At 42.9% G+C, this 23,730-nt stretch overlaps 1 protein-coding gene across 3 annotated transcripts in view; it reads left to right on the top strand.

Moving 5' to 3' along the window:
• The window catches only part of ABLIM1 (actin binding LIM protein 1), a 331,820-nt gene that overhangs the window by 262,492 nt on the left and 45,598 nt on the right, over window positions 1-23,730 (top strand). For all 3 annotated transcript variants that reach the window (XR_011252152.1, XR_011252151.1, XM_070289452.1), the window contains exons 7-8: window positions 19,204-19,291; window positions 22,672-22,730. Coding sequence is in view for 1 of the 3 variants with exons in the window: in XM_070289452.1 (XP_070145553.1) it covers window positions 19,204-19,291; window positions 22,672-22,730 (147 nt within the window). In the remaining 2 variants the exon portion in view is untranslated. The remainder of the gene's footprint in view (window positions 1-19,203; window positions 19,292-22,671; window positions 22,731-23,730) is intronic.

The raw sequence follows: 23,730 nt of genomic DNA, 5'->3' as shown, positions 1-23,730 counted from the left end.
TTCTGGCTCCGGCCTTTAATAGACTCATTATTTTTGGAATAAGTACCCCTGCAAGGTTTACAAACCTAAGTCATCTTGTGCTGATCATGGCTGGCCTGCAGCAAGGAAGTGGGAGCAGCTTTCTTGCCTGAGTTGGACAGAAGGCTGTTGGCTTGTCTTGGATGGGGCATGCCTGGACCAGTCTGTCCAGGAGGATGCTGAGAGCGCATCTGTGCACCTGAGTTAGCTTGTGGATAAGGAAGTGATGCCACCGTATTCCCCTTGGAGAGAGTGGCAGAGGGACAACTGTTTGGTCCCTTAGGAAAGGGAGGCCTTTAAACTTTATGATACTGGAGAATCTAGACAGTTGGTTTTTCTGTTGAAAGTTGGGAGTATTTTTTGCAGGTAACTTATTTGTTTTATACTGAAAGAGGTAGAATTCCTCTTTGCCAGGAAATGTACTAGGAGCAAAATTTCAGAAAACAGGACTCTTCTAGAAGGAGATGAAGGATTAAAAAAGAATTTTGAAAAGGAAAACATAGCTTCAGTTCAGTTCAGTTTCTCAGTCACGTCTGACTCTTTGCGACCCCGTGAATCGCAGGACTCCAGGCTTCCCTGTCCATCACCAACTCCCGGAGTTCACCCAAACTCAGGTGCATCGAGTCAGTGATGCCATCCAGCCATCTCATCCTCTGTCATCCCCTTCTCCTCCTGCCCCTAATCCCTCCCAGCATCAGGGTCTTTTCCAATGAGTCAACTCTTTGCATGAGGTGGCCAAAGTATTGGAGTTTCAGCCTCAGCATCAGTCCTTCCAATGAAAACCCAGGACTGATCTCCTTTAGGATGGACTGGTTGGATCTCCTTGCAGTCCAAGGGACTCTTAAGAATCTTCTCCAACACCACAGTTCAAAAGCATCAATTCTTCAGCGCTCAGCTTTCTTCACAGTCCAACTCTCACATCCATACATGACCACTGGAAAAACCATAGCCTTGACTAGACAGACCTTTGTTGGCAAAGTAATATCTCTGCTTTTGAATATGCTATCTAGGTTGGTCATAACTTTCCTTCCAAGGAGAAAGTGTCTTTTAATTTCATGGCTGCAGTCACCATCTGCAGTGATTTTGGAGCCCTGCAAAATATAAAGTGACACACTGTTTCCACTGTTCCCCCATCTATTTCCCATGAAGTGATGGGACCAGATGCCATGATCTTCGTTTTCTGAATGTTGAGCTTTAAGCCAACTGCTTCACTCTCCTCTTTCACTTTCATCAAGAGGCTGTTTAGTTCCTCTTCACTTTCTGCCATAAGGGTGGTGTCATCTGCATATCTGAGGTTATTGATATTTCTCCTGGCAATCTTGATTCCAGCTGTGCTTCTTCCAGCCCAGTGTTTCTCATGATGTACTCTGGGACATAATAAAATCCTAATGTAAATTTGCTCTCAGAAATGTGTTCTGTCATTGTTCTACAGCATTATCACTTTTCTCAGCACTATACTTACTAAGATATTTTGGGTCTACTAGTTTGATGTATAATTCATTCTTTAAACGAGAATTTAGCATTTAATGCTTATACTTACTAGCTGATTTTATAATTATCATTATAATATGCAATAATAAGAGACACAGTCCCTGCTTTTGCAAAATCTAAAAGTGGAAGTTCAAAAACACATAAATATCTACAAACTTGAGGCACTACATGAATGGGATAAGTAAATGCTATTTATTTAAGAGTACAGATGAGGCCTGGGTCTTACCAAGTCAAAATGATAAGAAAAGATCCCTAGAGAAGGCAGCTTTTGGCTCAGTGCTTGCAGCATTGGTTGTTTTTTTTTTAATATTAAACAGACTATTTTTATGAAAAATACCTATCTGCTCAACACCTGTGAGACTCTGGAATACAAAAATGAGTAAGACAGTGTTCTTTCTTCTGAGAAATGAAAAGTGTAGTGGGAAAACTTGCTGAGTAAACAGCAGTTATTTATTGATTGGATAAATAGTGCTTACTTTATATCAACGTTTAAGGAGTATATGTTTGGAACAAGAAATAAATGCAAGTCAAAGGGAATGAATGCCTGAGTCTGGGGAGTTGGAAAAGACTCAATCTAGTCTATCAGTTCTCAGTCTGGGCTACAGTGGAGAATCACAAGGGGAGCCAGTTAAAACTGCTGGCTCCCCAGCCCTCTCAGACCTACTCCTCCCCTCTCTCCAGGGGCCCCTATAATTTTTTAAAGCTGAAAAGGTAGGTTGAGACCAGATAGTGGAGGCTGTTGAATGCCAGGGGTAGGAATTCAACTTTCATCAATGCAGTTCAGTTCGGTTCAGTCGCTCAGTCGTGTCCGACTCTTTGTGACCCCATGGACTGCAGCACGCCAGGCCTCCTTGTCCATCACCAGCTCCCAGAGTTTACTCAAACTCATCTCCACTGAGTTGGTGATGCCATCCAACCATCTCATCCTCTGTCCCCTTCTCCCGCCTTCAATTTTTCCCAGCATCAGGGTCTTTTCGAGTGAGTCAGCTCTTCGTATCAGGTGGCCAAAGTATTGGGGTTTCAGCTTCAACGTCAGTCCTTCCAATGAACACTCAGGACTGATCTCTTTTAGGATGGACTGGTTGGATCTCCTTTCATCAGTAGGTAATGGGATGACTTTAAAGACTTCTTGTCCAGGGAGGACTGTGATCTACGTGGTGTTCAGTAAAAATGCACCTGGCATTTAAACATCCTTCGCTTGTAAAGGACCTCTGATCCAGCTGCTCAGTGGTGAGGAAGGAAAACTGACCAGCATTTCTCTGTAGTGCGGCCACTTTGCTTAGGCAGCTGGGCTTTTCCTGTCTGTCTGTCCGTCTGTCTGTTGTCAAAGGAATCAGCTGGCTGTGACTGAGTTCAGTGGGCTTTGCTAAGGAGTACTTGGATGACTCGACCTCAGAACTCAAGCTGGTCTGCTGCCCTGGGGAAAAGTACAGGCTTAACATTGGCTCAGGTTGCACAGTCTAATACTTTGAAGGTTAGAGCTGTGTGACCGCACAGAGTCACTTTGATGACTGTGGCTCAGGCTGTCATTTGGGTCCCAGCGTCCAGCCCCGTCAAGGTCGCTGGCTCCCCTCTGACAGGACCCTCTGTGACCTGACGTGGTGGGTAGGAGGGGTGGCAGGTACGACTGGCAGGGGACCTAGCACCACCTGCTTATCCTGCCTCCGGCCTCGAGGCTTGCCCTTCTAGAGGAATCCAAAGGACCAGGGACGAGGCAGGCACCCACCCAGGGTGTAGAATGTGGAATGTGAATTGTATTTCTCTCTGCAAGATACAGGAACATTTTGGTTGTCATCCAAGGGCAAGAGCTTTGCTTGAAATGGATTTTGATTTAGGTCTTGTTAAACCCCGGCTCCTGCGTGCTTTCATACACCTCCCCCTCCATCTTAGAATTTAATTTGCCCTCTGTTTCTTTCTCCTACTGACTGTTAGCCCTGATACTCAGTGACGGCCAGAGCACCCCTCCCCTCCACTCTCAGGGAAATGGTAAGAGGCTGGGCCCTGAAGATTCTGGGCTGAAAGGCTTGGTTGTTTGTTAAAGGAGGTAAAGTCCAGCCACAGTGGGAGAGGAAATCAGACAAGGATGTTTTTAAAAGCAAGCTGTGTTTTTCTGACTGCTCTGGTATTGGTTCCCACCCTGACGACTTCTCTAACCCTGGGGAAGAAAAAATATTTTTAGTCTGATAGTGGGCTGTAGGCAACCCAGAGCTGACCCATCTCTAAAAGAGGTGATAACTCAGAGCCATGGTTTTAGTGGAAGTAACTTATTAGGATCACCCAAGACCCCAAAGCAAGGAAAGGGCTATGTACAAGGCCCTGTGTCTTTTCTGACTCTTGTGAAGTCCTTTATGAGTTACATTCAGCTAGAAATATTAAGGAAGGAAAAAGAATGAGATGGGATGGAGAAATGTTTGTAATTGCTGGTGAAGGGTAAAACTCGCAGAACTGGAATTTTCTTTAGAGATAGCAACTTGATGAAGAAAAGCAGCTGACAAACGAGAATCTTATGGAGTTGGAAGACATTTCCTGTACACTGTATAACAAGCTTAAATATTTTTAATTTAAAAAGCCCTGCTTTCTATATGTTTCCTACAAGTTACAAAGTCATTACTAAGGTGATAAATAAAGGGGAGCTGCACGCTCTTTCCTATTCCCTCTCGCCTGAGCATGCACTTGTGCTATTTGGCCATCAGGACATGTATTGATCGTTGCTTTCCCTGGAGCATCAGGCAGTGACGAGACCCTTGGATCGCTGTTGTTGTGCATTTCTGACTCCAGCATGCTCTTGGGTTGGTAAGGAGGCCAGGAATGAGATCATGAGCAATACGAAACCGTAAGTGTTTGCCCTTGCACAAGAGATAATTATCCAATTGGGAGTAACTTTCAAGAATGTTGAACTTGACGGCAAATATTTATCTCCTGGTGTTAAGAAAGGAAAAGATGTCAAACCTTTGACCTTGACTATAGGATGGTGTCTGTATTCAAAAAACAGGTTGCATTAAAGCAGAAACATGAAGAGTTTCTTATTGTCCTTCCCTGGAGTTATGCTAATAGTTGTTACCACCTGCAAAGCAACAGCTGACCTGGCATTCTACTCAATATTTGCAGGAATATCTCTTTGGATTCCCAGAGTCTGTCTTTCTCGGGTCCATGGCCTAGAATCAGCTGGGGTTTTGCAACCTAGTTCGTTGTCTCCCTGTATCATATTACTCAAGGTGAATATATTGTAATTAACATCTCTTTTACCTACATAACAGTCCTGTACACTAGGCAGAATCAGTGCTTTTCCACCATTTTAACATTCTAGAACGTACAATCCTTTTCAGAAAGTGCATAGGATTGGGGGACATGAACAGTTAGGTCCCAGTGCATCCAATCATTCTGAAAATTCAGTGGAGGGTTCAATTGAACAGATTTCTCAAAGATCCACCTTTCACCAGGCCTGACATTGCACATTCAGGAACTGGGGCAACCCAATGTCTAAAACAAGCCAATGGACCCTACCCAACTGACTTCTGATGAAACCCCAGGAACGGAAGATCCTTTTCTTACCTACAGTTTCTATAATTATTGCCCAAAGTGAGTTATTGTTGTACAAGAGATAGTCTTCAAAGATTCCCTTGGATCTTTCCAGGGTGGTTAGCTGCTGTACTTCCACATGAGAATTTATGGAAGAAGGAAAGACAATGCTTATTATTTTTTAAGCTGTCCAAGTCACCAAAGTAATTTGCACTCTTTCTGACCCTTGACATGTACCTGGATGTGGTGGAAAGGGAGAATGGACTTAATTAAAACTCTAGATTGAACCCGAGTTCTATAACCTTGAAGACTTTTCTTAGCCCATAGATAGGCAGAAGTGTGCCCCCAAATCACTGGGCGGATTAAATGGGAAGGTACTAACATTCAATTACAAAACAATTGCAAAAGATAACAGTAAAAACAGTTGATATGAAATGTTTAAGCTCAATCACAAGAGGAAAAGTGAAATCTTTTAGTGGCCACCAAAGTTTTCAACTTTCCAATCCCAATTCTTTTTTGACGTTTTCCAGTGGACCTTGGTCCTAACTAGAAGTCACTTTTGAAACTTCATGACAAAGACTTATGCAGAGAGATCCAGGCAGAGTCCACCATCGCCTGCTGATTCTGAGTCAATTTCAGAATTAAACATGAGGACTATTTGCATTTCATCCACGTCTCTCCATCAGTTCAAAGGATTCTACCAACAGAAAGATGAGGATAAAAGGAGAATTGGATATTTTTCAGTGGCACTCTGGAGGTCCCAGAATAATGGATACCTGATGAGATTATAGTGCAGAGCTTTTACTGAGAAACCATTTTATTAAAAAAAAAAAAAATCACTTCACAGAGGTTAGAAAAACACTTTGGGAATCTAGTCAGTAAAGCGCTCTTAATTTGATTCTTCTTATTTAATTCCTTCAAATTCCTCTCAGATTAAAATTGTAATAAAAGGCAAAAGCCATTTGGGTTAACTGTTTGGCAGGCCTCAATCTGAACATAAACGTACCCAATGACCTTGTCATATATCTACTTTTATGTATATGTACAACTGAAATGTGTATGTAATTCACTAAAAGACATAGGAATTTTCACAGCAACACAGTTCAGAACAGCCAACATTTAAAAGCTACCAGCATGCTCATCAAGAGTGGAATGGATAGGAAATTCCCTGGTGGTCCAATGGTTAGGACCCTGTGCTTCCACTGCCAAGGGCCTGCATTCGATCCGTGGTTGGGGAACTGAGATCCCACAAGCCACATGGTGTGGCCAAAAAAAAAAGAATGGAATGGATAATAAGATGTAGTATAATTACCCAAAGGAATGCTGTGCAGTCATGAGACGTGGTGAAGTACAAGTACACACAGCATTGTGAATAATTCTCATGGTGTTGATTAAGAGAAAAGTGAAAGCTTCAGTCGCTCAGTCGTGTCCGACTCCTTGCAACCCCCCTGGACTGTAACCTGCCAGGCTCCTCTGTCCATGGAATTCTCCAGGCAAGAATACTGAAATGGGTTGCCATTTCCTTCTCCAGGGGATCTTCCTGACCCAAGGATCGAAACTGGGTCACCCCCATAGCAAGCAGATTCTTTACCATCCAAGCCACCAGGGAAGCCCTTGTCAAGCAAGAGAAGCCAGACATATCTGCTTCCGTTTATGTAAACTTCAAAGAGAGGTAAAAGTTAGAAGCTGGCATAGCAATTAGAATTCAGTGGCTGGAAGAAGGCATCGAGGGGCTTGTGGGTACAGATAACGTTCTCTTACCTGGTTTGGGTGCTAGTTACAGGTTGTGTTGCATTTATGACAATTCATTGAGCTGGAAATGTATGATTTGTGTGCTTTTCTCAGTATATGTTCTACGTCAACAAAGAAGTACACTTAAGGAAAATACAGCATACCTCTTTCCTGCTCCAAAGGAGGAGGGAAGAAAGCGCATTCAGGACTTTCTGCCTACCTTGTAAGGGAGAACGTTGTGATGCAATGTGTAAAATGCTTGGTATTTTTGCTGACAAAAGCCAAACTGTAGGTGAACCTGTAATGAGACAAACAAAACACCTGGTCAGGGAATGCCAAGTTCAGCTAATATCTGAGGAAATTCAACCCCAAACCCTTGGGTCCCTGGCTACCCTCTAAACTGCGTTGTATTCCTTAATAACTTATCAGAGAGACTAGTGAGATGACTTTAATCCATGCTGCTTGGATCAGTCAGTTCCTGGTTTTAAGGAAGTACATTGAGTACTGGGGACACGTGACACGGCTGTTACTGGATTTGAAAATGACGGGCAGGCTGGAACTGCCAGGGCTGCTTTGCAAGGGTTTAGGATCACACTGTCCGTGCCACAAAGATCACCTATGTCAAGAAATAACTTTGGGAGAGTTGTCTTTGAAGGACTTGGTGTTATTTGTGGTTTGGGGTTTTTGTTTTGTTTTATAACATTTGAGCACACAATTTGAATAGTGGTGGGAGGGATCGTGAACGTAAAATTTTTGTTAAGATCTTAAATGGTGTAGTCTTCCTTGAGCCTTAGCAAACTATAAAATATGAAGACTTTGATTTGGTACAATAAGACTTTATTTGTATTCTTAAAAAAAAAGAAAAAGCTGAAAGATGATGCTGTACAGTCATAGGAAATGCGCCTCTTTAGGGCTGATCTCAGTGAGGGTCTCCGCTCATGAATGGAGCTGCTAAGCGGAGGGGAGGCTGGAGGGCCTGGTGGTGGTGAGTGTAGTCTGGGCTTGAACAGACCAGAGTTCAGACTACGATTCCAGCCCTTGCCAACTGAGTAACCTTGGGTGACTGATTGATCTTCCGAAGCTTTAACTTCCTCATCTGTTAAATGGACATAATACCTACCTCGCAGGATTGCAGGGGGAGTCAGGTGGGATGTGGTTTGCTTAGCATAGTGTCTGGAAACGAGTAAATACCGACATGACAGCTGGGGCACAGAAGTTCACCACCTAATTCTCTTTGGGCCATAATCATTCAGGAAACAGTTGTTCATCCGTCTAGAGGTTTGGGGATAAGGGCTTCTGTTGGCCTGTTAATTCACCTGACATTCCTAGAGAACTTGCTCTATGGAAAGCAAGAGAGATCCTAGCGTTCTGATGACATGGGTGTAGACCACATCTGTAAAAGGATGTAGAATCTAACGTGAAAGAGAAGCAGCAAGCTCCCCTGCACGGGGAACCAGATACTTCCTTTGGTATAAACTGAACTTGCCTTTGGGCTTCCCCAGTGGCTCAGTGGTAAAGAATGGGTCTACAACGCCGCAGGAGATGTGGGTTTGATCCCTGGGGTGGAAAGATCCCCTGGAACAGGGCCTGACCACCCACTCCAGTATTCTTGCCTGGAAAATCCCGTGGACACAGGAGCCTGGCGGGCTACAGTCCATGGGGTCACAAAGAATCGGACACAACTGAAGTGACTTAGGACATACACACATTTAATTTTCATAACAATCCTCCACAGCAGGTTTTCTTATACCAGTTTTTACAGATGGAGAAATAAATCCCCAAAAGAGCCCAAGGCCACACCATTTGCAAAGTTGCAATGCAGACCCTGGGTTCTCTGAGCTCCGGAGCCCATCTCCTTCCACTCCATGGTGGGCAGTGGGATGGTACAGCCAGCCCCGCCATAACAACAGGAGGCAACGTTAAACACATGGGGCAGTCCAAGCCCAGGGCTGCAGGAATACCAGGGAGAAGAGGTCAGTTTCAAATGCGGAGATCCTTGCGTTTCCGATTTATGTTTTGCCTTCAGTGTTGTTATTTGCTCTGCCTTGAAATTTGGCAAAATTTCTACAACACGTCTTAACAAAACAGTCTCAATCATCTTGACCAACTTTTTGTGTCATACATGCGTTATTTTTCTAGTTGCCTAGGATTTCTGAAACAAGGGAAGCAGTGTTATCTGTGATGTGGCGATATTGGTACAAGAGAATCGAACCTGTGTCCACGGACCTGGGATGTTTCCTAGTTGTGACGCTTAGCTGTGTGACCTTGGTTTTGGCACAGCAAGTCATTTGGCCTCTGAGCCTAGGTTTCATCACTATAAAATAAGAACGATGTCACCTACTTCAAAAGTTCAGAGAAAACTGCAATTAAATACTGTGCATGAAAGCACATAACCAAAGAACCAAGCCTGAGAGATTCCTAGTAGTGACACTAAGGTTAATGTCATAGCCCAGGTTTTTATTCCGACTTCTCGTGAGTTCCTGGGCAAGTTACTCAGTCTCTCTGCGATTCTGTCTTATACAGAATAATAGTGATCCCTCTGAAGAAAGAGAAATGATTTGATTAGCACATTAGACAATTGTTTCCTTATCCTTTTGAAAATGTTCAATCCTTTGGACAACTGCTATCAGTTCAATACTGCACACATATGCAGGTATATTTTGTTCTGCAAAAAAAAAAAAAATCTTTCATTTTTCAGTAACTTTCCAAAGGAATCTGTGCCCCCACCAAAGGAATGAGTGCACTCACGCCTTGAGGTAAATAGTGGGTCTTCCCATTAGGTCTTTCCCCAACCCATCAATGTTTTCTTGTTTTGTCTTTATTAAAGAATAGTTTACATACCATAAAATTCATCCATTGTGAGGATACAGTTGATTTTTATTACATTTAAGCGCTTGTGCAGCCATGAGCACAATGCAGTTTTACAACTTTGTCATCACCTCAGTTTGACTTTGCAGTCAGCCTTGCTCGGTCTTATTCCATCCCCCTTCCCAGCAAGCACCAGTCTACTTTGTGCCTCTTTCTTTTTGCCTTTTCTGGAAACTTCGTAGAAAATGGAATCATGCAATATGTAGTCTTCCACGTCTGGCTTCTTTCCCTGGACATCGAGTTATTGAGGGTCATCTGTGTTGTATGTATCAGCGATTTGTTTCTTTTCATTAAAAGCAGTAACTTTGCAGTATTCTCTTTTGTGAATGTTCCGCATTTTGTTTATCTGTTTAGCTGAGAGTCATTTGGATTATTTCCAGTTTGGGATTGTTATGAAGAACACTGCTCTGAACTTTTGCACATAAGAATTTGTGTGGACCTAAGTTACCATTTCTTTTAGTTGGGAACCTAGGGGTGGAAGTTCTGGATCACTTGGTAGATTTACATTCAGCTGTTCAAGAAACTGCCAAAGAGGTTTCCAGAGTAGCTGCACCGCTTTTCATTCTCACCTGCCATCGATGAGGATTCCCCTTTCTTCATGTTCTCCTAACATGTGCTATGGAAAAGTCTTTCTCATGATAGCCATTGCTCTGTAGTTGGCTCATTGCATTGTAGTATTTCATTGAAGCTTTAATTTTATTAGCTTGACTGATGTTTAAAATATTTTCATGTGTCATATATCTTCTTTGGTGAAGTGTTGTTTAAATCTTTAGCCCACTTTTTAACTGAGTTGCGCAGCCTCTTATTACTGCACTCTAGTAGTTCTTTATATATTCTGGAGGCTGTTCCTTTTTTAGAAATATGATTTGCAGAAATCTTTTCCAGTCTGTGGCAGGTCTTTCCATTTTCTTGATGTCTTTTGAAGAGAAAAAGGTTTTAATCTTGACAACATCTGATTTATAATTATGCTTTCGTATAACGTCTAAGAAATCCTTGCCTGACCTGCAGTCACAAAGATCTTATGTTTTTTTCTAGTAGTTTTATAGTTTTAGCTTTTATATGTAGGTCTGTAATCTACTAGACATTAATTTTTGTGTATGGTGTAAGGTAGGGATCTGATGGGACATATATATTCAGTTATCTCATCAGTATTTATTAAAAGAAAACATCCCTTCTCTATCTATGATACTTTATTGGAAATCAGTTGACCATAAATGTGTGGGTTTATTTTGGAATTGTCTCTCCCATTACATTGACTTTTATGTCTATCTCAGTGCTGATACCATGCCATTTTGATTACTTATAGCTTTATAAGTTTTGAAAGCAGGTAGTTTAAGTCCTCTACCATTATCCTATTCTTTTTCCAACATTGTTAACTCTCTAAGGTCCTTTGCATTGCCATGTACATTTTAGGATCAGCCTCCCAATGTACAAATAATCTGGCTGGAATTTTGGTAGCGATTACACTGATCCTGTTGATCAGTTTAAAGAGGCTGGTTAAGGTCTTATAGGAATATACACATCTAAAGATAGCATTTATCTTGTACTGTTAAACTGCAAAGACTACTGAGAAAGTTTTGTACTGAGTTCCTTAGAAGGAGATGGTTCAGTTCAGTTCAGTTCAGTTCATTCACTCGGTTGTGTCCAAATCTTTGAGATCCCATGGACCGCAGTATACCAGGCTTCTCTGTCCATCCAGCCCCCAGAGCTTACTCAAACACATATCCATCGAATCAGTGATGCCATCCAACCATGTCATCCTTGGTCGTCCACTTCTCCTCCTGCCTTCAATCTTACCCAGCATCAAGGTCTTTTCCAATGAGTCAGTTCTTGGCATCAGATGGCCAAAATATTGGAGATTTAGCTTCAGTATCAGTCTTTCCAATGAATATTCAGAACTGATTTCCTTTAGGATTGACTGGTTTGATCTCTTTGAAGGAGATAAGATCCTTGAAGGAGATATCTAAAAGGAGATAAAGACTGCAGCAATCACTTGCAAAAGGCCAGTATGCGTTTCCACTAGAATATTGCAGCCCTTTTTATCCTTTTATATTCTGAGCTGGTCAAAGGGAACCAGAGCATTGGAGTGCACTTGTGGATATCTCTTCACACCATTTTGCGATCTTTTCTGGGGAACCCTCCCCCTGATATTTGGAGCAGGGGCCACTGTTGGGGTTGTGGTTGGTGAGGGAATGGGGCAGCAGGATGCTAGTCCCTGTGCAGCCTGGCTTTGCAGACTTATGGAGAGCCCTCTGGGCTTCGTGCAAGCTGCCTGGGCAGACTGATTTATTCAATCTTTGCCCAGGATCCAAACTTTGGGCCAAGGCACACCCTCATTATCCTGCCCAATCAGAATGCTGAATCAGGAAAAACAGCCTTCCGGAACAGGTGAGTGGTAACTTCGAGATCAAGCTAGTCCGGTTGCATTGGAAACCTCTCCCACTTCAAGGGAAAAAGCAGCAAATGCAAAGAAGGCTGAGTCAGCCCCACCTTGCCTTTCTTCAGGAGCAACGCCAGGAACTAGTGTGGTTCTGCCTCTCTCCCCGCCCATACAGCTGCCGGGGAAGCAACGTCCTTGTTGCTACCTTTGGCTTCCTCATCTACCATGAGGTTTCCCCAGTTCATGATGATCTGCATAAACTTATGTCAGCGCTTACAAAATAAAAGAAGCTGATCTCTGTGCCCCACCCTAGGGCCATTGAACCCATTTTTAGAAGTCTCTTGGGTATTGCTTATGTGCAATAAAGTTAGAAAACCCCTGATCTAGGCCAACACACTGACCTCCAAACGTTTGTGTGTCCTTAAATCTGAAAGCATCATCAACCAGAGCCATGTTTGCAACAGTCTCAGGGGCTTCCCAAGTGGCGCTGGGGATAAAGAACCTGCCTGCCACTGCAGGAGCTGTAAGAGACACAGGTTTGATCCCTGGGTCAGGAAGATTCCCTGGAGGAGGAAATGGCAAATCACTCCAGGATTCTTGCCTGGAGAATCCCATGGACAGAGGAGCCCGGTGGGCTACAGTCCATAGGGTCCCAAAGAGTCAGGCAAAACTGAAGTGACTTAGCATGCAGGGACAGAAAAGCAATTTGTTTCTTTTTTGGGGTATTTTGAACACCATCTCTGAATCAAGTTAGATCTTTTTTAAAAAGGTCTACCACCCTAGACCTCGATAGTTTAACTTCCCCTGTGAAAATGACTTCATTCAGTGGCCTTTAGTCTACACCCTCCATTTTTCTCAAGGCTTTTTAGAAGAAAAACTGCTTGGATGTTTCCAGCCATCAGTGAAATCAGTGTGGAAGTTGCTTAGCTGCTCCAGAACTGAGGTTCCCCCTGTGAGTATCCCTTTGGGGCTTTTTGGAGGCAGTTTATGCAAGAGGAGGCCTGGAGTCAGGCAGTCAGGACTCACAGCCCAGCTCTGCTTTGTGGAAGCACTGGGAGCTTTGGAGAAATTGTTTGCTCTGAGTTTTCATTTCTCTGAGCGTTTCATTGTTTGAAGAACATGGTTGTAAAAGAACACGTCCCTCACAGGGCTGTGTGAGACCTGTCACTCAGAGCCCTGGGAACCACGCCTGAAACAGAGCAAGCCCTATGGAACCGCAGCCCATGGTTGAGGTTCACAGCCTGTGGCTAATTTAGAATCAGGAAACCTTGCCTCTCTAGTGACAATTGTATGTGGCCATTTTTTAACCCAGTGAGACCAAAGTGGCCCATTTTCTCTTTTGTCCTCATCTACTGAGAAACTCGCATCACAGCGAACAAGTTGGCCTGAGAGTGAAACCTTTTGATTTTTCTTTTCCTCTGAGGCTTTTGTTTCATTGTTTTCAGATCACAGCCTACTCCGATAAGCATCCGGAAGTCCTTTGGGGAAGGAGGTGTGGTCTGAGCTATAAATGGCTGAAGGCTGACTTCAGGGACCCTGTTCCATATCTCCTGAGCTGTATCAGGAGTAAAGTACTACAAAAGAAATGGAGGGGGGGGGGGGGTAAAGGCGGAGAGAGAAACTGAAAGGGACAGTTAGCCATCCCAGAGCTAAGAGAATTATCTGTCAAGGATGGGGTCTGTAATCGCAGTTGTCTTTTCTGCCCACAGTGGTCTGTTATCCCAGCACAGGGCTTAGGGTACCAGAACTCCTTCTGGCTTTCAGAACTATGGGGTCTTTGGTTCATTTCCAATCTCTGCCATCAAGAAGGTCCTTTCTCTACCCAAATTGCTCTTTTTGTCAACACTGACATAAAGTTTGGAGAGGGGTGGGATTTTACACCGAATCATAGAATCTTACAGCGGGGTGGGACTTGAAATTGTCTAGTCCAGGGTCGCACAGAGTCGGATACGACTGAAGCGACTTAGCAGCAGCAGCAGCCCTTCACTTTCTACAAAGCAAGGGCCAGGGCCTTGGAGACGGTAAATAGTGACATCATGGAGGTCTCATGAATAAGAAATAAAGAAATGATACCCCAGTCTCCTGATTCGGAATCTTGTAGCCCTTTTCCTGCACCCAGTGTCCACAAGGAGCTCAGAGCTCCTTTCTCCTCTTCCGGATAGTAAGTTTCACAAATTTGGTGCCTTGCACCAAATTCTGCCTTGTAGCAGATGGTGTTTCCCCAGATGGAATTCTCGCCTGTATGATAAAGTTTATACTTCAATTTAGAGATCAACTAAACAGAAATAATAACTGCAGAAGCGTGACTTAATCAGCACTGTTAAAGGCAGGCAGTTTCTAGCACTTTGTGTATGCAGGTGCTTTTATAAAACTCAACTAGAGTTAAGTGCCAGTCCGAATGTAGGCTTTTTAATGTATACATTTTGAATGTGTGACAGTAAATAAGGTTGTAGTTTTTTAAGTAGCAAGGTACAAAGATGGATGAAAAGTCACCATTTGCCACAGGACTGTAGGAAGTCCCAAAGACACATCTGGTCTGTCAGGCTGGGGCAGAGCTGGAGTTGCAGGATGTTGAGTCTGGGGTCAGATACTTGGTAAGCATCATTTATGGAGTCACCTGTCACAGCAAAGCCGACACTGCTTGAAAAGTTTGCAATCAACAGCCTCCTCTCCACTTGAATTGTGGGCTCCTCTTCATTCTTCCATGGGCGCTGTTTAGTCTCATTTTGCTCATTATCTGAAATACTTTTCCTTCTTCTAAAAATGACTCTAATTTAAATGCTTTGGACTCAGCTACATCCGTTTTTTGGTTTTTGTTTTTTTTGGTTACTTTGCATATAACCCTGTCTGTGTTCAGCTCTGGTACTTTTCCTGGCCCTGCACACAGGGCTTGTCTGAGAACTGTCATGTAAGAAGAAGTGAAACACATGCGGGGTTGGGGGGCTCCCTTATCTCAAGCCCTCGACCCTGTGCCCTCCCCCCACCACCCCCAGGCCTGCACTGTGGCACAGACAGACTTTTGAACAGCTGTGCAACTGCCCTTCGATTCTGGCTCTCTGTATTTCCTGACATGTTGAGCATCTGGGGATGAAGCAAGTACACAGGTCAAGACCGATGCCCCCGGAGTTACACTGGCAGTGTTTCTCAGCAGTGCTTTTACTAATGATTTGCAGAGCGGAGCCCTGCCACAGGAGCCCTGCCCGAACCTCCCACCCATCTTGTGTGACAGTTCATGTAATAGCTACTCACCTATGCCTGTCCTTGGGCAAGGGTGGCATCCAGAGAGCCTTTTATCAGCATCCCAGACCACACTAGCAAGCCTTCTTTATGTGGATGGTCCTAGAACCACCTCTGTTCAGAAGCTCATTACGTCGTTTTCCTATTATTGGTTTACGCAGTGCATCACAGCATTGTCAATGTCATTCAGTCGTTCACCCTGGCATCCCTGTGAGGTGGATACAGCCGTGAGGTACCATATGGCGATTAGCTATGATCCTGGTTAGGGACTCGCACTCCAGAGTCAGACCACCTGGGTTCGCACCCTGGCCCTACCACTTTCTAGTTGTGTGACCGGGGACAAGTTTACTAAACCTCCCCAAGCCTCAGCTTCCTTATCTGGAGAGTGGGGAGTAATAACCTCAGTAGGTTCTTGTGAAACGAATGCCTGAATGTTTATGAAGTATGGAGGATAGCGACTGACACCGAATCATCACAATAAAAATGTTCCCTTTTACTGTCCCTGTCGCTATCAACTCCATCATCTCTATAGCAGATTTTCCAAGAGTCTGTGGTTTGCCCAAGATCATGTAACGACTCCAAGAAGACAATGGACTTTTTTCTTCTTCGTTTTTATTTCCTTATTACACAGTAACATAAAAACGAATTCTTGTAAAAGATCAAAGCAATACAGAAACACGTAAAGGAAGTTGTTAGGGTCCCACCTCTACTCTTTCCTCTTTCTCCACAAGGAACCACAGAAAACTAATTGGCGTGCATTCGCCCCACCTTCTCTCTGGGCAGGACACACACATAGAAAATCAATATAAATATATATATAAAATGTGTGTGTGTGTCTTCTTAGGCTTAAACAATAGTAACTGTGCCTCACTTATAGGACTGGTGGTCAGTGTTGGCGAGAGTGGGACATGCCAGGAAATATACTAGTCCTCTCTCATCGGCTTCATGAGATAAATGCTATTATTCTACCCATTTTACAGGTGTAGAAGTGAAGGTTAGAGAGATTGCCGCCTTCATAGGACCACATAGTGCTGAAATTGCATTTCAATCCAGTCAGGCTTACTCAGTATCTCCACACTTTTGACCACAGCTGTATGTGGCCATATCATAGGTATTGTGTTTCTGTTTGAGTTTTTTCTCTTCTTAGTTTGAACTCTTTCCATGTAAGTATATGTAGGTTTACTTCATCCTTTTAATGGCTATATATGAGTCAATATTTTGTTTCACCGCTTTCTTATCTAGGCTTCTGTTTCCTTGTTCTTTGCCGTTATAAATAATCCCACACCACATATCCTTAATACTTCTGGACACAGGTGTGAGAATTTCTGTAGAGTGGCTTTTACACGTGGAATTGTTCATCAGGGAGTAGTGTGCACACATTAAATAAGTATTGCTTTCCAAAAGGAATTTTGCTCACTGACAGTATGTGAGAAGGCCTGTTTCACACTAGTCTTTTTTTAATCTAATTATTTATTTGTTTTTGGCTCCATTGGGGTTTTGTTGCTACGTGCAGACTTTCTCTAGTTGGAGCAAGTGTGGGCTGCTCCCTAGTGGGGGTGCACAGGCTTTTCATCGCGGTGGCTTCTCTTGCTGCAGAGCACAGTCTCTAGAGCGCATGGGCTTAGTTGCCTCATAGCACGTGCAGTCTTCTCAGACCAGGGATTGAACCCGTGTCCCCTGCATTGGCAGGTGGATTTGTAACCACTGGACCACCAGTGAAGTCCCTCACCTTAGTCTTCTTTTTATCTTTGCCAATTTGTTGAAGAAAAATACTCTTTTTCTAAATGGTGTTTCCATGATTCCTGATGGGGTTGAGCTAATTCTTTATTTTTAGGGTAATCTATATTTCCTCCAGAAATTGCCTTTTGCCAATATTGCCATTTAGTTTTCATTGTAGATGCTTGTTGTATATTTTGGATGATAATCTTTTACATTTTTCTGCATTTTTGTCTTCTGTGTAAACTTGTAAAATTTGCCTGTCAGTTTACATAAAAGAAACTCCTGTTCGTATTTTGATTGAGAATTTGTTGCATTCGGAGGTTCATTTGACATAATTTGGCAACTTCACGGTATTTATTTTTTCCTGCCATAAATACCATATGTCTCTATTTAAGTCTTTCATGCCCATCAGTTAAATTCAGCTGTTTTCCTTGTGTAGATCTTGCACTGAAATATTTATTTACAAATGGGGACCTGTTTTCTCATCACCTAGACTTAATTTGTATTGTTAATGACTAGAAAAACTATTGGTTTTTACATAGGTGTTAAATTTTTATCTAGCTACTCGACTGAACTCTTTTATTAGTGACCTTTGTACTTATTTCTTGTTCTTGATCTATCACATTGGCTAGGAAAAACAGTAAAGAAAAACACTGGTGAAAGTGTACATCTCTGCCTGCTTTCTATCTTTAATGAGAATGTCTCTAACATTGCAGCACTAAGTATGATGGGTCCATTTTATCAGCGTGCAGAAATTTCTATCGCTAGCTTACTGAAGGGTGTGCCTTTCACTGCAGACTACACCAGACTCCTGTCAAGGGGTCTTAGTTGTCTCCTCTACATTTTCCTTGAGAATTCAGAGATTGTCCTCACTGCCTGGGACCTCCCAGCATTAATCTCCCAGCTGACTCAACAGCGTTTAGCACTGAGTAATATTTGCTCTCTTCCTCCCTTCACTCACATGGGACCCTGGCTGGCCCAAGGCAAAGAGCCACTTTGTGTTAACATATCCTATACCCTTCCCCCCACCACCCCAGATAAATAAATAATGCTGTATGGATAAGAACAAAATTCCACTTCTGGAATTTTCTGGCAGGCACCACTGAAAAGAATTCATTCCTGGCTTCTAGTTTTAAATAACTTCCACTTTTTTTCCCCACTGGGTTATCTTGAGTAGCTGACCACCATTTCACACTCCAGTGGCCAAGCAGTTTCATAGTTCGTACAGGAGGGTGTGAGAAAGGAATCACCACCTGACCTGACTTCCTGTGGCGATTTCACGCAGGCACAGGGTGAAGCCACTTCTAACTCTAGGCTCTCAGCACTGCCTTGCCCACAGTTAATGCAAAAGAAGTGTTTTCACGGTTGACTGATGACAGGATTTAATTGCAGAGTACATTTGATAATTTTTAGGTGGTGAGACTTTCTGCTAAACTATGAGCGAAAGGATTTCATTTTGTCAGGCGTGTATTTGGAGCATGACTCTAATGTGACTTGGCACCTGTCTAGAGAATTGTCGCTGTGTCCAGTGACATTTCGCTTTGGGGAAGTCAACACCTGTCATGATGGCATCTGTCTTATTTAAGAAAGTGACAAGTCCATGAATAATGCAGAGCTGCCTCAATAAAATGCCTTCTTCAGAAAACAATTAAAATGAGACATTGGCAGAAGATTCTTATAAGCGGCAGAGAGGCAAGTTAGGGCTCTTTCCGAAATTAAAAAGCAGTGGGTGATACCTTTTACTATGGTTTTCTCATCTTGATGTAAGCTGGGCAGATTATATTATTTTCACACTGTTTAGCTAGAAAAGGACCTGCTAAATAGGATCCTTTCTTTCTATAGCTTTAATACAAACCAACCTTGGCCTCCAACATCAATTTGGATGTTAATGTTTTTGAGGTGAACTTTTTGGGGAGATGGAGCAGACGCATGTCAGGCACATGGTGTGTAATTGGCAACTATCCAGGACAGCCTAAGCCAAGAAACCGCTGGGTGCCAGAAACCCCAAGAGGCAAGGCAGCCCCACGTGGCAGACACGGGCACTGATCTTTGAGCCCCTCGTGGGGCCGATGCCATCGGCTTCAGCTTCTAGGGCTATTGGTATGAGAAGTGTGGTCAGTCAGGCAATTATCTTTCCCACCTTTAGCTTTTTTCTCTTTTCCTCGAATTGCCATGTGCAGAGAAGAGGCGGGGACAGTACCCAGCAATAGACTGAACATTTCCCACCTCTTCTCTTGCAGGCGGGTGACAAGCATTACCACCCGAGCTGTGCACGATGCAGCAAGTGCACCCAGATGTTCACAGAAGGAGAGGAAATGTATCTTCAAGGTAAGGTGGTCTGGAGAGTGCAATAACCTCTCCCCACCCGGGGAGAGAAAACCGGGCTATGCTTGTTTGTTTTTAAGAGAAGGAGGCATTTCATTAGCTGCAAGGCTACCCAGATCCCAAATGAATGTAGCCAAATGTGACCTCATCAGTTAGTATTAATCAGCCAACCAATTGACATGCTGGCGGTGAGCCCCTGAGGCTGTTAACAAACGAGTGGATTGCTTTTGGATGAATGGATTGAACTTGATGCCATGGAGATAAGGCAAGAGGAAAGATCAGCTAGGCCTCCTCCCACCCAACCCCCAGGAATATGCTTGGGAAACAAAAGATCAAAAGAGGAAATGAATGTCTAGAAATGTTACATACTGGATGGTTATAAAACTTGTTTTTTTCTCACTTTACTATCCTGGGAGAAGGATTTAGGGGGGGTCTCCCAGTATGCTCTTATCCAGGCTTTTAGGAAAAAGAAAATCTCATATTTGGTGAATTACATCACAGATGTACTTCATCCCATGAAGATGAGATCGCTGTCATAGTGAAAGAGAGAAGGCCAGAGAGTGAGAGTAAACACACACAAAGTTCCTGATAGAGAAATTGAGAAGTTTCTGATGCCAAGGAAGTGCTCATTACCAGAGGGCCATTCAATTTTTTTTTAATGAAAATAATTTTGAGAAAATTTCCCTATGTACTTACAGCTATGATTAGCTTTTATCTCCTCTAAAATTCTGAAGCTTTTCAGAGAGTTTTGGGGAAGGATTCTCCTCTAGTCAAACAGTACCATCTGTGCAAGCATTTTACTATTTTTAGCAGGAAAGAGTCATTAAATAGACAAGGGCTGATCAGTAAAATTAGCAAGAATATAAGAGCTATTGCTTGTTCAGTTTGCTAATTACTGGTTCTCATTGGCCTTTGCATGTCATTTCTTCATCTCTGCACGTAACACTATGTGTAGTTTTAATGAATGGTTTGCTTTGCTCTTGATTTTTGTTTTTATGAAACTAAGAAAAATCTCCAGAAACGATTCTTGAGTATTAGATCAAAGCTTTGGCTGCTCTCCCCTTAAAGAACGCTAGCTGTGTGAGAAATTGACAACCCAGACATCCTTTGTAGCTTTAGAATGATTTCTCTGAAAAAATTACAGTGGAAAATCTCACTGAATTTTAAAGGGCCTGATGAAGGCAAGTGACAAGCCCCAAATCTGTGGTCTCATATGGGCTTTGTATGACACGTTTCCCCCCAGGACAAACTGTGAATCCTTGAGAGCAATAGGCAGGTGTCACTTTACATGTTCAGCATGGAGCAGATTTATTCTTTAGTTGGTCTCCAGGCTCTGTTTTAGATCCGAATGTGTCAGTTACAGCACTCACCATCAAAGACCCAGGAGTGGTCATCACCCCAAGAGTGTCTGCTAAGAACTGAGACTCAGGGCTCTGGGCTCACCTCTGTAAGTTCACATAGTTCTGCACGCTGAGTGAAGAGGGTGATTTCAGGCTGTGCCCAAGTACAGCACGTTCATACTATAGATAAACAACCCTGGTAATTTGGGCTATGTGCCGAATTTGCGCATCGTCAATCTCTCCTGGAGTTGGGCTTTGGTGTTCTTGCCTGTGCTCCCGGCACATCCTTGAACAGTGAGCAGTTTCATCTTCCCCAGCATCTCATGTTCTCTCTGGCTTACATTCCCTGTGTGTCTAACCTCTGGAGGACAGTTCAATGCCTTGTGCACCCCTAGGGTTCTGGGCCAGGATGTCCACTCAGTGGAACCTCGACAGTGCACCCTGCTTCTGCTTCCGGCCCTGCCGCCCACCCTACCTCCCCCCGGCTCTCCACGTTAAGAGGATTTTCGTGCTTTGAAGCCAGCCTCAGAGTAAAAGCCAGTGCTGAATGGACTATGTTGTCTGTCTGGCTTTGGTTTGATTTTTTGGCCCTGGGTTAAGCGAGATAGAAATGACTGCTAAATAGGGATTAAAGTATTATTCTGATATAAAATGTATTTACACTGTCATCAATTTAATAGTATTTTTAGCTCAGTGGTGTAAAATAATTCAAGAGTTATTTTAATTTGATAGCTTTTCAGGAGAGAAAGAGTTCAACAGTGAAATGTAAAACATAAAATATTCATACAGAGACTCATATTAAGTTTATATCATTGACATTGTCCTGCTCAGACAACCTCATGACTCTTTTAACAATTTAAATGTAGCCAGAATAAATTTACAAATTTAGGCAAAAAAACCTGCTTTCAACTTAGTAACTATTTGCTTAAGTCTTTTTAAGTCCCTCTTCAAATTCTTCCACCATTCCCACATTTGAACATATTCTTACATGAACATAGGACTTACATATAGACCTTAGCCATGAATTACATACATTGTATACCTAGGCAAAAAAAAAAAAAAAAATTGCATAGGCAGGCATTGAAATCTTATAAGAAAAGAGCTTTCTATTGGATATAAGTGTTTTGCTTAGTTCTGTGATATTGGTACCATCTAAGAAAGCACCTTAAATTCCTATATAGTGAGTCACTGACCCAGGACCAGAAAACAACACTTAAATAATAACTTCACTAGTTTAAAAGTGGAGACCTTTTTAAAGTTAACTAAAAGGTTAAAAGTTAAAGGAAAACTTGTGGATTTGTAATGTAAGTTTCAAACTTTCTGCTAGTTGGATTGATTTCCTGTGTCTATGTAGGTAACTGTATAACTGAAGCAACAAAAAAAAATTTGGTGAGTTTTGCTTCTGGATATAGATGATCTGGTTTGACTTTATTGCCCTCATCTGAATTGCTTGGTTGTTTGGATGTTATGTAAACATGGCTTATGGCTTATATTTCTGAAATTAAAAGTAGATATTGGGAAGTACACAGACATTACTTTTAAAGAAAAATGAGAGTGAAAAGTGAAACTTAGTTGCTCAATACGGACTGTTTGTGACCCCATGGACTGTAGCCTGCCAGGCTCCTCTGCCCATGGAATTCTCCAGGTACTGGAGTGGGTAGCCTGACCTTCTCCAGGGGATCTTCCCAACCCAGGGATTGAACCCTGGTCTCCCACATTGCAGGCAGATTCTTTACCATCTGAGCCACCAGGGAAGTTCCCAAAGGATAATGATAGCATTTGAAAAAAAGAAAAAAAAAAAAACACTGCCCAGTTGAGAACTAAATGTCTCTTTCATCAAAACACTCTTGTGCCAAATGAGTGGTCTCTGTGGTCTAGGATTATAACTGTTACAGAACAAGCTCAGACTAGATGCAGAAAACTGACCTGGAATTTGAGCTATCATGATTCACTTGGGCACAGGGCCTCTCTCAGAAGTTCTGTATAATAGGACTGTGGCTGCTTTCCATTTCCTTCATTCTTAGACGTGCGTTGTCTTTCCAGGTTCTACCGTTTGGCATCCCGACTGTAAGCAATCGACCAAGACTGAGGAAAAGCTGCGGGTAAGGAAGGCTTTGGCACTGTGATGCCAGACATGCTTGCTGTCCATTGTGTCTACGGTCACTGATTCTTGGGACTGCAGTTTGGGTGAAATTGCTTCTTAGGACTTTTTTTCCCCCTTCTATCACAGACCAAGTAGAAAGGCCATTTGGCCAGAAAAAGAGGTTTCCTCCTACCTGCCATTGACGGTGATTCTTGTTTCAAATGCTTGTGTTAGACAAGATAAGCCTTGCTTCATGAATCAGGTTCTTAGGAAAGCATTCAAGGGGAAAGGTCAAGTTCTGGGTCCAACATCTGGTGACCCCCTCACCAGAATTTTTCTGTACTTCATCCATCACATCACTCGATCCAAACTCTGCAGCCATTGCTCAGCTCTTGCTACATTTGATTGGCCTCTCAAATACAAGTTCACCAAGTAGCCTCCATCTCCAAAAGCTGATGATTTGTTAGATAAAAAACCTTTGGGGAAAATCATGATGAGCTCAGACGAGTCAGTGGGAATAAATGTTCTTGATTGTTTTTGTAACTGAAACCTTAGGTAGCATCAAAATATTTTCAAAACTCCCTGGAACATGGATCACATGGAGGATAGACTCTATCTCTCACCTGTTTTTCCTTTCTTTCCTTTGGTTTTCTAGCATTTCTCTCAATTCTAAAGCCTCCTCTTGATCTTACTCTGTTCTCAGATCACCACCAGGAGACAATATTCTACCTGTTTCAGAAGCAAAGAGCTGTACACAGTTGCAAGGCCATGAACATGATCTGTTCCTTACTCAGATGCCCCCCGTTTTTCACTTGGGCTGTGAAGTATTTTTCAGAGCACTAATCAGGCTAGACCCCAGTCCACAGTCCCTCCATTTAACTACCTTAGTGGTCCGCTTTGAAATAGCTGGACTACACCACCTGGTGTTTCAGGGAAAAGAATGGCCCAAATTTATTTTGGAAGCCAAGCTATAGATGAGATGGTTAGGTAGCATGACCAACTCAATGGACATGAGTTTG

The sequence above is a fragment of the Ovis canadensis genome, chromosome 22 (genome assembly GCF_042477335.2).
Source record: "Ovis canadensis isolate MfBH-ARS-UI-01 breed Bighorn chromosome 22, ARS-UI_OviCan_v2, whole genome shotgun sequence".
Lineage (NCBI taxonomy): Eukaryota > Metazoa > Chordata > Mammalia > Artiodactyla > Bovidae > Ovis > Ovis canadensis.
This window is presented reverse-complemented; position numbering and strand designations above follow the sequence as displayed.